Source organism: Myxocyprinus asiaticus, chromosome 26 (genome assembly GCF_019703515.2).
Source record: "Myxocyprinus asiaticus isolate MX2 ecotype Aquarium Trade chromosome 26, UBuf_Myxa_2, whole genome shotgun sequence".
Taxonomy (NCBI): domain Eukaryota; kingdom Metazoa; phylum Chordata; class Actinopteri; order Cypriniformes; family Catostomidae; genus Myxocyprinus; species Myxocyprinus asiaticus.
Genome location: NC_059369.1, coordinates 19,122,871 through 19,139,025, shown reverse-complemented (window position 1 = coordinate 19,139,025; position 16,155 = coordinate 19,122,871). Strand labels below are relative to the sequence as shown.

The window sequence follows — 16,155 nt, the reverse complement described above, 5'->3', positions numbered from 1 at the left end:
TATGTAAAGTTATAGCCAATTTTACAACTTCGTTGCCATGACGATGTAACATCAACAAACCCTAAAATGACAACTTTACAGCTCAAATAATACATGAGTTTTAACAGAAGAATTAATGTAAGTGCTTTTATGAAATTATAAGCTTCACATTTCTGCCTTTAAACCCTCCAAAAATTGGCCACATTCACTTCCATTGTTAGTGCCTCACTGTAACCTTGATTGTTGCTTTTTTTTAAAGGAGGGATGAGTCGAATACATTTTCGTGGTAATCAACAAAATGTCGACTGAACTTGTATTGAACCCAAAGAACAAATCACAAATGTAAATAGGATTGAAACTTGAATATTTTTTATTAAATACTATGTCACAATTGCTAAAAACAGCATGTGATAAGTAAAAGAACATGCAGTATAAAGCATTTTTCAATATTCAAAGAACAAAAGGTTAACAGTTAACAACACAAGCTTTAACTATAATCAAACATACATTGAGGCGCACTTGGTCCCATTTTAAAAAAAAAAAAGCTTAATAGGTCTATGATCTAAAACACATTCAGAAGACAACTGGTAAACACTCATTTCAGCTGACCAATACAAACTGCATACAGAATATAAATAAAACATGCTGATGGATTCAAATGTTTCAACAGGCATTCTGGATTTGTCAATATTTCACAAAACAATGTATACATCACACTCCTATCAAAATCCCTGATAGACAAACTTATCCGATCAGTGTTGTAATTACCAGCTACTTCACTGATGCAGTGCAAAATGAAATCATGTTCACAACTGTTCTAATACACACTATCTTAAACACACCAGCAGGATATTGGAGTTCTTTGTCGCTGAGCAAAGACATTTATCAGAGCTTTGGGGGGCTGGGAGCTTCCACTTGGAGGTGGCAGTGCCTGTGAAAACACACAGTGGGGGCACTGGACACTTGGGAGCTCATGCTTCCCATGCTAATTTAACACTGTCCACTCACTGGGGCCAAGCCAAGATTCACTGGCTCCCCAATGACCCAACTAACGAACACACGCATACATACCCAAACTACATAACTTGCCCCTAATCCAAACTATAGCACTTGCACTTTGCTTCCTTTCTTAAAGTATATACAATATCTTTCCAAATAACACATTAAAATTTAGAGTACAGTTTTTAGATTGGTAAATAAGCCATAACAGATAATTGAAGACACATTAAAGTAAATAGTGCTGACAGAGGTTTTTCTATACAGGATAAATATATTATTAGCTGTGATTAAAACAACAAAAGTGCCATGTCTCTAGTTTTTTTTTTTTTTTTACCTCGCTCAAGTCCTGATAAAATGTGACAAAACTTTAAATGATCTGCTAGTGTTTTGCCCCCCATTCCAAATAGGTCCAAGGTTCTAACCATCCAATCAGCATGAGCAGATAATCTTTAAGATCTCCATTCTCCAGATAAGTGGGTATTCAGTCAAAATGAGAAGCAGCCACAATGCACTTAATATAAACTATTGTTAACTGTATTGGAAATAAAGAGTCGCCAAAAATGAGTGCAAGTGTCTTGACCCCCAGACACCTAGCCATGCCTGTCGAAATCACTGTTAGATATGACTAACTATCTGGTCTGGAAAAGACACTGCAACCAATACAATCAAACTGACTATTAATAACACACACACATGCACAAACTGACATAGGACACACATTCACATGTAATGAGTTAATGAAAATCACTGTGAGACAGCCAGGTCCCCAAATGCCATGTGCATTTTAAACATATAGAAGGTCTTTGTGTTAGAATAGTTGATATTAGTGACTTGGTTCAGATGACTCTGAGCTCTTGCTGTCGGCCTCTGAGGAGTCACTGTTCTCACCACTGCTGCTGGGGTCTGTGTAAGAACTCATGAACCCATTCTCCTGACTGAACATCAGGTCTTGGATCTCTGTGTGCCACCCGAGGATCTCAGCAAGTTTTTGGACAGAATCAGTGAGATCCCCCAGTTCCATATAGTCCCCCCTCTTCAGGGGCCTCCGTTCAAAGGGCCCAACTGGGTCACGGTTCAGCAACAGACGAGGTACTGTGGACTTCACTGTGTTTATCAGGCTTGCAAAGGGCTCAATCTGCCACAAAACAGAAAAACTGGAAGATTAACTCTTATGACATAATTAATTTCCCTTGATAGTAGCACAGGTTTAAACACAAAATACCCCTTTAAATAGATCAGTTAATTTTTACAAAAGCAAGCAACACTATGTCTACAATTTCACACTGACTGGTAACAAAACAAACTAGCATAAAATTTGTCAACTGACTGATACAAAATGTTCCAGTATTGTTTCTATCACAGACAGTGTATTGCAAGATGTTGTAGCATGATAGGGAACAGGTGTTCAAATCAATTTAAATTCAGAAAGAAAATTAAGATCAGCTTTTATTTTAAAACGGTGATGCAGAGCAAATAAAATATAAAATATTAAGTTAATATTAAATAAATGTATATTAAATAAACATACATACTTTATATATTCACATGTACTGTACATACATATATACACAGTATATACACACACAGTGTATATATAGTGTATATATATATATATATATATATATACACACACACACACACACACATACACATACATACATATGTATACAGACATATACAGTATATATACTGTATTTTTTTGTTTTAAATTGTGATACATTTGTTCCATTGCAATATTAACATGTTCACAAATCAAAGTTTGTGATAGGCCTAACTTTACTTTGGACATGGTTTTAAGACCTTTTTTTCAACACTTTTTAAAACTGAAAACATCACAATAGAAATGTTTGCTTGTATCACCCATCCCTACTACCACATTCAACTACTACTGACAAAGACATTTTATAGCATTTCACCCCTCACCTTTAAAGAGGTTCCCATGATCATGAGAAGGTCTGCTTTTGGGAAATCCTCAGCATGCTGAAAGTACTTTTCAGGTAGATCTTCTCCAAAGAAGACAACGCTAGGTTTGACCGCCCCAGCACAAAATGTACAGATGGGTACATTGCCATTCATAATAGTTTGCTATTAGTAAAAGAGAAAGGAAGCTATGAAGTGTATAAATAATGCTAATTCAATACTGCAATTTGGATTACTCATTACCTTGGCCTCCTCTGCAGGATATGGTGTATAACAGAGGTGACAGGCAGCAGTGGCGAAACTTCCATGAGCCTCCACAAGCTTGTCATCTGGGATACCACACACTAAGACAGACAGGGGACAGCATTACTTAAAATACAAATCCCATAAATATGCAATATACAAATTCCAATATGCAAATTTCACTTTTAGTAATTAAACTGAGGTCCTCTCCAATTTTAATTCTGAATTTCTGTTACTTTTATAATTCTGAACTTAGTGGTTGCGTGCCCTTATCTAAAATGCTACTGATCTCACCCTTTTCAAGTCCATCAATGTTCTGAGTGTACATGCGGAGCAGCAGACCCTTCTGATGCAGCATACGGATGAAATAGTGGACATAGTTAGGACGGTGGCAACCGGGGTACAGCTCCTTGGCCAATGAGAAGAAAGGATGAGGGTTGTCGGAGAAGTAGTCAATGTTGAAGATGGCCTCTGGGTAAGGGATGTCATATTTCACAAGGTTGGCATAAAGACCTGTATCTGGTGTCCTGATACAAAGAGAATTAGTAAGAGTGAAATAGTTATTCAGATGTAAAAAGAACAGGGAAGTTAAAGGTTTGAGTGCAGTATCCACCTGAAGTCTGGTATACCACTAGCTGTGCTGATACCCGCTCCGGCCACTACCACAATGTTTCGCACCCGCCCAAGCTTCATCAGCCTGCCTATGGTTACTAAAGGCCCGGTGCTGGTTGGTGAACTTTGGTGGGCATTAGAGACCTTGGGTGACTTCCCTTTCCTGGACAGAGAAAATAATTAGGGTTCTGTAGAAACGGTTTCTAATTCAGAACTGGTTCCATTTTCAAAAAGACACTAGAACTGTATGCTTTTCATAACTTTTTGTTCTGTTAATGACTTTTGGACATGCATTGTTCCACCAGTGTGGACTGAACATCGTACTTAAATACTCTGCGCTTCTAGCGGTACTATTTAGCACCAGCACTGAATAGCGTTCAGTACCTGAACAAATTACTCTTACGAGCCGGTTCTTTTTAGTAAATTAAAAACACTTACACATCAGTCAAAGCTGAATTAAAGGAATAGTTACTGAATTAAAGGGATAGTTCACCCAAAAATGAAAATTCTCTCATCATTTACTCACCCTCATGCCATCCCAGATGAGTATGACTTACTTTCTTCATTAGAACACAAATAAAGATTTGTAGATGAATTTCTCAGCTCTTTGGGTCTAGAAAATGCAAGTGAATGTGTACCAAAATCTTTAAGCTCCAAAAGCACATAAAAGGTAGTATGAAAGTAATTCACACGACTCCAGTGGTTTAATCCAGGTCTTCTGAAGCAATATGTGCAGGTGAGAAACAGATCAATATTTAAGTCCCTACAATATTTTACTCTCAATCTCCAGTACTTTTGTTTTTTGCAATTTGCATTCTTCATTTACTAATTTTCTAGTAAAAAAAGGACTTAAACATTGATCTGTTTCTCACCCACATCTATCATATTGCTTCAGAAGACATGGATTTAACCACTGGAGTCTTATTGATTACTTTTATGCTGCCTTTAAGTGCTTTTGGAGCTTCAAAATTCTGTCCACAATTCACTTGCATCATGAGGACCTACAGAGCTGAAATATTCTTCTAAAAATCTTTGTGTATGTGTTTGGTATGGGACGTGGGTGAGTAAATAATTCGAGAATTTTAATTTTTGGGCGAGCTATGCCTTTAGTCTCACCTGGAATATGACTTTCCATTGTAATACAGTGTAGATGATTGTAAGAGTGCATGTTTTGTTTCCCTTATGTGTTTGTGTGAGCTGGGAGCACGGACATTTCAAAATAAGAGTCCCCAGTGTATTGCAGACTTGTTTATAGCTAAGGTCACATCACTAAATCAGATTTCTTTTTTTTCCTTCTTTTTTTGTAATATTGGGATTTTGGTTCCAAGAAAAACAGCATCTGGGATTTTATTAATTCTGGACACTTACTGCATTTATGTCTTATTGACTTTAAGATATAAACCATTTATTCATTGAATTTCCAGCAAAAATAACTGATACATACTGTAAATCATTATATATACTGTTACAGAAAATTCCTCAAACTATGCAAAGATTTGGGTCATACTGGCCACCCCTATAATATAGCATACTGTAGCATAGTATAGTATAATATAGTATGCGTTGGTGTGTAACATCTTACCGTGTTAATGAAGCCTTCTGTTCACTCACTCTCATGAGGCTGAGGTCATTGACCAACCCTGAATCAGATGCTTTACTGCGCTGGGAATCCTGGGGGCCAATGATGGAGCTGCGGGTAACTCTGGTAACACTGGTCTGAGTGGCCCTTCTGTCCCTACTCGACTTTGCCTTGCTCATGTTCCCACCTACAAAGAGATATTTCATTTCTAAATTTGAATGTTTATGTTGTAAATCCTTGATTAATAATAATGGGTGTAAAGGTAAAGTAGTGCCTACAAATTAAACTATATCTGCATTTTCAGAAGGAAAGAAATGCAAGAAAAAAAAAAATTCAGTATGTAAATATTACAATTATTGTCAAAGTCAGTCATTGGGGAGATTTTCAAACTCTTCTAAGTTTACAATGATGAAAAATGGCACACTTAAGACTGAAATTATTTACAATTGCAGAAAATAATTGAGAAACATAAATACTAAGAATAATTACTAGGGATGCACCGATCTGATACCTGGATCGGTATCGGCTCCGATACTGACATTTTTAAATGGATTGGGTATCGGTTCGACGAGCCCGATCCGAATCCGATACTGTGTGTTAGTCATGTTCGTTACTGTCAAGCTCAAAAAATGACATAAAGAACCATAAAAACACCATTAAAGTAGAAACACCATATGACTTGTGCAATTTATTCAAAGCCACTTGAAGATGTGCAATAGCTCTGTGAATCAAAAAAGGCTGTGTTTTATAAGTAAATATATAAAATGCATGCGCAGCTCCGGCGTGTTAGTAATTTTACAAACACTCGCGGCTATTTTTAGCCTTCACAGCAGTGCGCAATATTTGAGTGCTACTCACGAACAACATCTCAGATGCAGATGCTCAAAAGTTCAGTACATTTATAATATGCATTTAGAATGGCTCTGGAGGAATTTGAATAAGAAGTTAATTAAACTACTATTTACTTTCCTACAAACAGACACAAACAGGACTTCCTGGAGAGTTCAGAACGTCAAAATAAAAGCGTGAGGGTTTAAAAAGTTAAAGGTGTCACGGAGAGACTCACGGAGGCAGAGAAATGAACTCAGTAGCAGGGTTTATTGAACAGATGATTGAAACGGTGATGTAAACCCAGTTGAACAGAGTGGCAAACAGCAGGTGAGTAATATCCAGACAGGGTATAGACACGATGAACAGATAACTCATAACAGTCTTATGATAGTTGCAGGCAATAATGAAGACACAGGTATGTTTGACATATTAGAAAGGTCTGGAGTCTCAGAGATGCTATTGATGAGAACAGACAAAGAGTGTGTGTGAAAGCGGGGTATATATGCAGTCCTTGATTAGCCACTAATGATATGCAGGTGCGTGTAATCAGAACTCAGTAGAGAGAGTGAGCGCTGTGACTGCAGTGAAGAAGAGAGAGAGAGAGAGAACGGTGGATCCGTGACAAAAGGTGCACGATTGAGATATATTACTATTATAATATATTATTGTTATTATCATTTGTTTACAATTTATAATAAATAAGTTGAATGGGTTCCAAGAAATAACTGTGAATGAAAAGTGAACTGATAACTAAATTGAACAAAAGAGAGATCTGAATCCTTTGAAGTCCAGATACAAGATTAAAAAAAAAAAAAAAAAAAAAAAGGGCTTCTTTTCTACTGATGACTTACACTGGAATTACTGTTCATTTTGCTGCTACATTACCCAGTACACTAGTTAACAATAAAGTTTTTCTTAAAAAGCTATACATTTATATTGAAATAATGTGTAGTTAGAGGTTTGCGTTTCTTTACATATTAAAGAGCACACCCAATTAGTTCCACACAATAATGTAAAGATATTCTAAACTGATTATGCAAAAAAACAACACTGGTATCGGATTGGCCGATACTGAGATTTCCAATATCGGAATCTGAAGAGAAAAAGTGGTATCAGTGCATCCCTAATAATTTCAATATAGTACGTGCAAACATTGCAGTAGCCTCTCTCTCATTTGGTTAAATCTAGGGCTGAAATGATTAGTCGCCGTTATCGACAAGTCGACAATCGAAATTGGTCAACAAAACTTTCCACTGTCGAATAGTCGTTTGATCTCATTTAATGTAACATGAGATCACATTAAACTCTAATGATGGCACGAGAGCAGCACTGCAGCTCGCGCCTGACTGAGAGGAAGAAAACACAGCTCCCGGTCCAGATGCACTCTAAACTTTCACAGCTTCAGGTGATGTAGATCACAACATATGAGGGAATAATGCAAAAACACAAAATAAGTAAATACAGAAGCACTCTCATTGTGGAATAAGCAGAGCCGGAGCTCTTTAAAGGAAACACCCCGGCGTTACATCTTAAATGCAGTTATATTTAATGCATTAAAGCTTTATTAAAGTTCAAATAATACAGAAGCAGATCACGTAAATAACTACAAACTCCGAAACTTCTATGAGTCGCGTCACACTCTGTCACGGGGACACTCGTCCCTCGAGCGCATGCTTGCTTCAGCTAGATTATAATGTAATGGCTTGCGACTTATTGAATCATAATATATGACATTGTGCGTTTCTTATCGTGAAGAAAATTGTCAATACGCAGCTTTATTAATAAGAGAAAGTTGATGTATTGAAGTGAACAGAAAGGTGAGGAAGGGTAGTCTTCGCCCCATTATATATACACTGCAACAAAATACGTTTATTTGTTTTTGTTTTGGCTTGTTTTCCAATATATGTACGTACATTTACTTTAGCAGCTATACTGCAGAAGAAAATTGTTATCTGAGAATGTTGAATATAACATTAAAAATAGAAATATTTTAAAATCTAAAAATCCTTTAAAAAAAGATTGAGAAGCAGCATATAAGATATTTAGACTTGCTTTTAGAGAACAGATCTTGAATATAAGTATATTTTGTCTTTACTGCACTCATAGAAGTATAACCAAGTGAAAAAATACACATATACAAAATACCCTTATATTTAAGATACATTATCTTAAAACAAGTCTAAATATCTTATACGTTGCTTCTCAAGTAAAATGTATCTTGTTTTAAGGATTTTTAGACAAATTTTACATGGAAAACAAGACAAAAACTCTTGATAACAATAGGATTTTCTTGCAGTGGATTTCTTTACTGAATTAAATGTTATAAAAATTATTATTTCCCCCTTTAATAGAGTGAATGTCATTTAGAGGCATTTTTAAAACATGATTTTGTCCTCTTTATTGTTAGCAAGCACATTAAGTTAGCCGACTTTTTAAGTCAGGGCACAAGCTGAATAATCGGTTAAGAGCTAATGATTAATTGTTGCAATAATCGCTGAATAGTCGAATTATCAGTCTAATAATTGTTAGATTAATCGATTAACAAAATAATCGTTAGTTGCAGCCCTAGTTAAATCTATTCTATATAAAATATAAACTGGGAGAATACAATACCACAGTTCAGTTTTTTTTCATTTTAACAAAAACTTTCAATTTCATAACAAAACTCCAAATTGAATTAAGGAATCTTTAATAATTTTTCTGACTAATTTAACAAATGTTAAACATTACACAATTCAATTTGATTATGAATTTAATATGCGTAAATCTTACAAATAGCCTAAACTATTTTTGGAGTGTATATGATTCTATATTAAGAGGTCCATTGGTGCTTATTGCTACATTTAAAATGTAATTAAATAGTCAAGCCCATTTGTGTCCTCCCTTTGGTTGGTGTAAAGCGTCAATGTATTAAAACTGTCAGGCTCCAATAAAGCTAATGGTTGTAATATATTTAATGTCCCCCCTCAACTTTGGCTCAACAGCCCACAGCTGAGGCAGCTTTATGGCTCAGGGAACTAGTACGAGAGGGGCAGTTAAAATGTCCAGGATTGGCTGTGTATCAACAAACCCAGCTAGAAGAGAATGGAGGAGGCCATTTAGACCAAAAAGGGAGAGTGAACAGAGATGTATGATGCAGAGGTAGAATCCAATAAAGAGATTGGAGGAAGCAAGAGATGCATGAAGCCATAAGAGCATATTTCTCAACACACTGACATCTTCTAAGGATGAATGACAGAGAGAAAGATAAAAAGACACAGGGAGAGAGAACAGAGAGAAAGAGGAGTGGATACAAAGAGGTACATCCAATAAAATAAGGCCTGCATCGCGGAATACAAATGTGATAAGACGGCCCTTTCAACGATGCACCTTATCACCCACAGGAATAGGCACCATTATTGCATTCACAACAACAAAAGGACTGTGTTTACCAGAGTGAAAAACACATCTACCAGGGGCCGCAGGACACAGCTGAATGTGAGCAAAATCTGGCAACCTGCAAAGAGATTTAATCCTTTACACTGATAATAGATTGACACCCAGTATCACGGTAGCTGACACATAAAATGTCCATGAACATGTGTTTTAATCAACATCAAGATTTAAGGTTTTTTCATGATTTATTTTTACCATTTTTAATCACCTTTTTGCCTTCACTAACTCACTGCAATGTGACAAATGAATTTTTAAAAGTACAAATATATTCCATGTTTCCTCTCTGTGGTCATCATAACTGCATGCGTATAATTATAAAAATAGAAAAATTATGTTTAAAGTTTTAAATGGAGTATGGCAGGGGAGTATATAACAGATGCCAGCATGTCAACTCCCTAACTCATCAATGTATAGCTGCAGATAAAACGGAATTAGTCAACATTCATTTTTCGGCCATTTAATCTTTTAAGCACATCAAGAACAATCCTTATGAGATTCCCCTTTCCCACCTTCACTGGTGTAATGGCTATTCCAGTGGAACTATTAAAAACTACAGGGGGTGGGAGGTCACTGCCTTTGTCTCCACACTAACCACAGAGACACTGCTGCGCAGGTCCAATATTTCACAACCGAGCTTAATAAGACTCCACACAGATGGCACAGAGAAATCTACAATGCATTCTCTGTTTTCTCACAATCAGGGACTCAAACAGCAGGAAAAACTTGTCTTGAAGTTGGAATACGGAAAACAGGAGTGTAATGACAACATTGGAAATTGTAAATATTCTCTGTTCCACAGACAAATAGCCAAGTCCAGGCAGTGGTAAATTCTGAGAGGTACTAAAATAAATAATGAATTTCACAGGTATGACTTGATTAAAGGACATAAGTTACACAGGAACACTGTCTTATCCAATGTGAAAGTAAATTATCAGTTGGTTTTAAAGGAATATTCCGGGTTCAATCGACAGCATATATGGCATAATATTGATTACCACAAAAATCCATTTCAACTTGCCCCTTGCTTTATAAAAAGCAAAAATGTGGGTTACAATGAGGCACTTTACAATGGAAGTAAAATAAAGGAATATTCCTTTAATATTTTAGTTTTGTTTTATGTCTCAGGCAATAACAGTCACAATGGCTGATATAACTAGATAAAAAAAAAAGTCTATCAAGACAAACTTTGTTGGCTTGACAAAGCCTGGCCAGAATGTTTGAAGTATTTTTAAAAGCTTGAAGTTTGAAGGTTTTAAAGGCAATGCAGTCTGTCTTATAGACAGATAGCTAGCATGTTTTAGTACTTAACTAGTCTTTGCTAACATGTACCTAGCATGTTGCTAGCATATTTTGTTAGGGTAACCGCATCTGTTTGCTCGGCAGTTACCACGATGATACTCATAAGGCTCCTTGCTTGCTTGAGTCAAATGAATCAACCCGGAAGTCTCTACGATGTTCTGGTGCAGAGATATGCGTTTTGCTACTTGGTTGCTAGGGTGAGTTCATTTGGCTGCCAGGCAATTACCAGAGTGTTACTAACAGGCTCTTTGCCATTCTGAGTCAAATGAGCCAACCCGGAAATCTTTACGATGTTTTGTTGCAGAGATGTGTTTTGCTACTTGGTTGCTACGGTAACCCCATCTGGTTGCTAGGCAGTTATCAGGTTGATATTCAAAAGGCTCATTGCTGGGGGCCTGGGTAGCCAGTGGTAAAATACGTTGGCTACCACCCCTGGAGTTCACTAGCTCGCTAGTTCGAATCCCAGGGCGTGCTGAGTGACTCCAGCCAGGTCTCCTAAGCAACCAAATTGGCCCGGTTGCTAGGGAGGGTAGAGTCACATGTTTTGATACTTGGTTGCTATGGTGAGCTCATTTTGTTGCTAGGCAGTTGCCAGGGTGATACTAACAAGACTGCTTGCTATCCTGAATGAAACCAGCCAACACTGAAATCTGTATGACTCGAAGCCATTTTGAAATGGAAGTCAATGGGGTTTAGTTTCTAGAGTGCTCTAAATGGTTGCTAGGGCATGGGTAAATAGTTTCCAGGGTGATACTTGAAGACTGATTGCTCACCCAAGTAAAACAAGCCAACTCTCATGTCTCTAGGGCATTCTGATCCAAGATAACCCTCTCAGCCATTTTTAATGGAAGTCAATAGGGCTGGTTGCTAGGGTGCTCTAATAATTGTTTTCACGGTGAGACCCTTGCCATAGTATGCCTATGGGGCATTTTTGGGCCGGTTTTACCCCCCAGGGATACATCTTACCCCTAGTCTCATGTAATGCTCCAAAACGGCTTTCTAGGCCTAATGAAAGGAGTCCACCCACGTCTCTATGAAATACTAATCCGGAGATATGATCCGACAAAGTTCGGCACAATGCCAAATGATGTTGACTTGAACAAGCATTGTCTGAAAGTTAGCTTAAAAAGAAAAAGAAAACGTTTGAAGGTAGAGAGAGAGAGAGAGAGAGAGAGAGAGAGAGAGAGAGAGAGAGAGAGAGAGAGAGAGAGAGGTAAAACAGATTAAAAGACCATGTGTATGTTTATTTACGTTTGAATGTTTTCTGACAGTTGGACTTTGAATTCAAAAACATTCCGTTTCAGACACTTGGCTCATTTAAATATTCCTTCAATGAAAGTCTATGGGAAATTTAAAGTCAATAGAACACAGTAAGAAGTGTGTTGAAGGACAGTTTTGTCTTCATACTGTGCATCCGGAAAGTATTCACAGCGCTTCACTTTTTCCACATTTTGTTATGTTACAGCCTTATTCCAAAATGGATTAAAATTCATTATTTTCCTCAAAATTCTACAAACAATACCCCATAATGACAACGTGAATGAAGTTTGTTTGAAATCTTTGCAAATGTATTAAAAATAAAAAATAAAAAAAATCACATGTACATAAGTATTCACAGCCTTTGCCATGACACTCAAAATTGAGCTCAGGTGCATCCTGTTTCCACTGATCATCCTTGAGATGTTTCTACAACTTGGAGTCCACCTGTGATAAAGTCAGTTAATTGGACATGATTTGGAAAGGCACACACCTGTCTATATGAGGTCCCACAGTTAACAGTGCATGTCAGAGCACAAACCAAGTCATGATGTCCAAGGAATTGCCTGTAGACCTCCGAGACAGGATTGTATTGAGGCACAAATCTGGGGAAGGGTACAGAAAAATTTCTGCAGCATTGAAGGTCCCAATGAGCACAGTGGCCTCCATCATCCGTAAATGGAAGAAGTTTGGAACCACCAGGACTCTTCCTAGAGCTGGCCGCCTGGCCAAACTGAGCGACCGGGGAAGAAGGGCCTTAGTCAGGGAGGTGACCAAGAACCCAATGGTCACTCTGTCAGAGCTCCAGCATTTCTCTGTGGAGAGAGGAGAACCTTCCAGAAGAACAACCATCTCTGCAGCACTCCACCAATCAGGCCTGTATGGTAGAGTGGCCAGACGGAAGCCACTCCTCAGTAAAAGGCACATGACAGCCCGCCTGGAGTTTGCCAAAAGGCACCTGAAGGACTCTCAGACCATGAGAAACAAAGATTGAACTCTTTGGCCTGAATGGCAAGCGTCATGTCTGGAGGAAACCAGGCACCGTTCATCACCTTGCCAATACCATCCCTACAGTGAAGCATGGTGGTGGCAGCATCATGCTGTGGGGATGTTTTTCAGCGGCAGGAACTGGGAGACTAGTCAGGATCGAGGGAAAGATGAATCCAGCAATGTACAGAGACATCCTTGATGAAAACCTGCTCCAGAGTGCTCTGGACCTCAGACTGGGATGAAGGTTCATCTTCCAAATGGACAGCGACCCTAAGCACACAGCCAAGATAACAAAGGAGTGCCTCTGGGACAACTCTGTGAATGTCCTTGAGTGGCCCCGCCAGAGCCCAGACTTGAACCCGATTGAACATCTCTGGAGAGATCTGAAAATGGCTGTGAAACTGACGCTCCCCATCCAACCTGATGGAGCTTGAGAGGTCCTGCAAAGAATGATGGGAGAAACTGCCCAAAAATAGGTGTGCCAAGCTTGTAGCATCATACTCAAAAAGACTTGAGGCTGTAATTGGTGTCAAAGGTGCTTCGACAAAGTATTGAGCAAAGGCTGTGAATACTTATGTACAAGTGATTTTTTTTCATATTTTTTTTTTTATAAATTTGCAAAGATTTCAAATAAACTTCTTTCACGTTGTCATTATGGGGTATTGTTTGTAGAATTGAGGAAAACAATGAATTTAATCCATTTTGGAATAAGGCTGTAACATAACAAAATGTGGAAAAAGTGAAGCGCTGTGAATACTTTCCGGATGCACTGTACCTGTAAAATTGAGACGTAGAAATATCAAATTGCTATGTTATATTTTCAAATGATCTCAAAGCTCCGTTTTCATAAAGGTCACCAAGTGTAGCAACACCCCTCTCCAACCATTCTTTCCAGCAAGAGGGGTCTTGTTAATACACAATTTGGGGTTCAGCCATATGCTTAAGGAAACATTTGGTAAGTATTAAAATGTAACAAATGGGAAACCTTTGTCCATACTGAATGTTAATGTGAAATAATGGGATGCATTTTCACATCACTAGTCAATTTGATAGAGCAATGGTGAGATTGGGGCAAGGTCCACTTGTTCTGTGTTGTACCAGGGAGGGGCTCTCTCAGGTGGAAGAGACAAATGGGCCAGGTTTTTAAGACTAAAAGCATAGTAATGAAACAATTCTGGGGAGGCCTAAACCTCCTTTGTCAATTGGTCTATGTGACTTACTGAAATGCAACTGAGGTAGTTTACCATTCCAAATAAAAGACTTCAATATTCTATCAAATTGTTTAAAATAAAAGAGGAACCTCTAGAAGGAGAGACTGTAGCAGATAATTGAAATTGGGGATACAATTAATTTTTATAACATTGACCTTCCCCTGCCATAGACAAATTTAGTGAAGCCCACCTATCCACATCACATGAGAACCTTTTTATTAATGGGTCAAAGTTAACTAACTAAATCTCTCAATTTGCTGGAAATAAAATGCCTAAATACCTAATGCCTTTCTTGGGCCATTGAAAAGTGCCAGGTTGGAAAGCTGTGGCAGGGCAATATGCTGCAGAGCAAGAGCTGCCGATTTAGACCAATTCACCCTGTATCCTGAAAATTTGGAGAAGGAATTAATAATTTTATGAAGGCTAGGCATAGATCTACTAGGGTCAGAGACAAATGATAATATATCATCTGCGTAAAGAAGTTTATGCACCACACCTCCTGCAATACACAGAAAATCATCTTTTCTTATTGCTGCTGCAAATGGTTCCAGGGCAAGACAGAACAGCAAAGGGGAGAGAGGACAACCTTGCCAGTTTCCCCTACCAAGAGAAAAAATAAATAAATCTGAAATGAATCCTTTAGGTTGCACTGCTGCTCACAGTTGTTTATAAAGTAACTTAATCCACTCAATAAAAGTGTTCCCAAACCTGTAAATTTCCAAAATCTTAAAAAGATAGGGTAGAATGGGACTATCAAATGCCATCTTGGTGTCAAGTGAGATAGCAGCGATCGGGGTCTGATCATTCCCTACCGACCACATAATATTTATAAAATGTCTAATATTATCAGAAGAACTATGACCACAAATTAACCTTACTTGATCTATATGTATAACGGATGTAAATACTCTGCTTAATCGATTAACCAGAATTTGACAAATTTTTTTTTTTACATCTAACTGGATCAGGAAAATTGGACTACAATTTTAACATTAATTTGGGTTCTTTCTTTTTTTTTTTAAGAATGAGACTGATCAGGGCTTGCATCATGGTTGGTGGTAGTTCACCTTTCTTTATTGCCTCTGTGTAAACTTCTAACATAAGTGGAGCCAGTTCTGTGACATAAGATTGAAAAAAATTCTGCGGCAAAACCATCTGGCCACGGTGCCTTACCTGTTGGCAAGGCTTTAATTACCTCAACAAGCTCCTCCAAAGTAATATCCAAAAAAGTATTTTTGATCAATCGTCAATTTAGGAAGTTCTAATGGCTCTACGAAGCTGCTAATATCCTTATCAGTAGACAAAGACATAGAGCTATAAAGATCGAAATAGAATTATTTAAAAGGCCTTATTATTATCTGTGGCAGAAGTAAATATATTGCCTCCAGAAGACTTCACTGAAGGAATGGAGGAAAAAAAAAAAATTTTTTTTTTGTATCTGGCAAGTTGTTTCCCTGCTTTTTCCCCCGACTCAATATGTCTGTATTGCCCTCAATAACCAAAACTCTACCTTCTGTGACAAAATAGTATTGTACCTATACTTTAGCTGAGTCAACTCTCTAAGACCACTGGATGACATTCAGCGCTTCAGCTCTGTTTCAGCACTTTTAATATTCTTTTCCAATTCAATGAATTCCTGTGCTTTGATCTTTTTAATGAATGTGGCATATAGTCCGATCCACCCCCCTAAGAACTGCCTCAAGCGCCTCCCATGCCATGCCCACAGAGGTCCAATTGGTTTCTACATAAACATTAACTTCTGTCTTTAACATTTCTTGAAATGTTGAGTCCTGTAGAAGG

General features: G+C 37.8%; 1 protein-coding gene across 2 annotated transcripts in view; it reads right to left on the bottom strand.

The window, feature by feature from the left end:
* Positions 1–331: 331 nt before the first annotated feature.
* Positions 332–16,155, bottom strand: part of LOC127417378 (NAD-dependent protein deacetylase sirtuin-3-like) — a 31,475-nt gene continuing 15,651 nt past the window's right edge. For both annotated transcript variants that reach the window (XM_051657384.1, XM_051657383.1), the window contains exons 2-7: positions 5,336–5,519; positions 3,755–3,916; positions 3,436–3,668; positions 3,142–3,242; positions 2,902–3,063; positions 332–2,113 (exon numbers count right to left, since the gene is read on the bottom strand). In XM_051657384.1, coding sequence (XP_051513344.1) covers positions 1,802–2,113; positions 2,902–3,063; positions 3,142–3,242; positions 3,436–3,668; positions 3,755–3,916; positions 5,336–5,511 — 1,146 coding nt within the window. In that variant the 5' untranslated portion in view covers positions 5,512–5,519 and the 3' untranslated portion in view covers positions 332–1,801. The remainder of the gene's footprint in view (positions 2,114–2,901; positions 3,064–3,141; positions 3,243–3,435; positions 3,669–3,754; positions 3,917–5,335; positions 5,520–16,155) is intronic.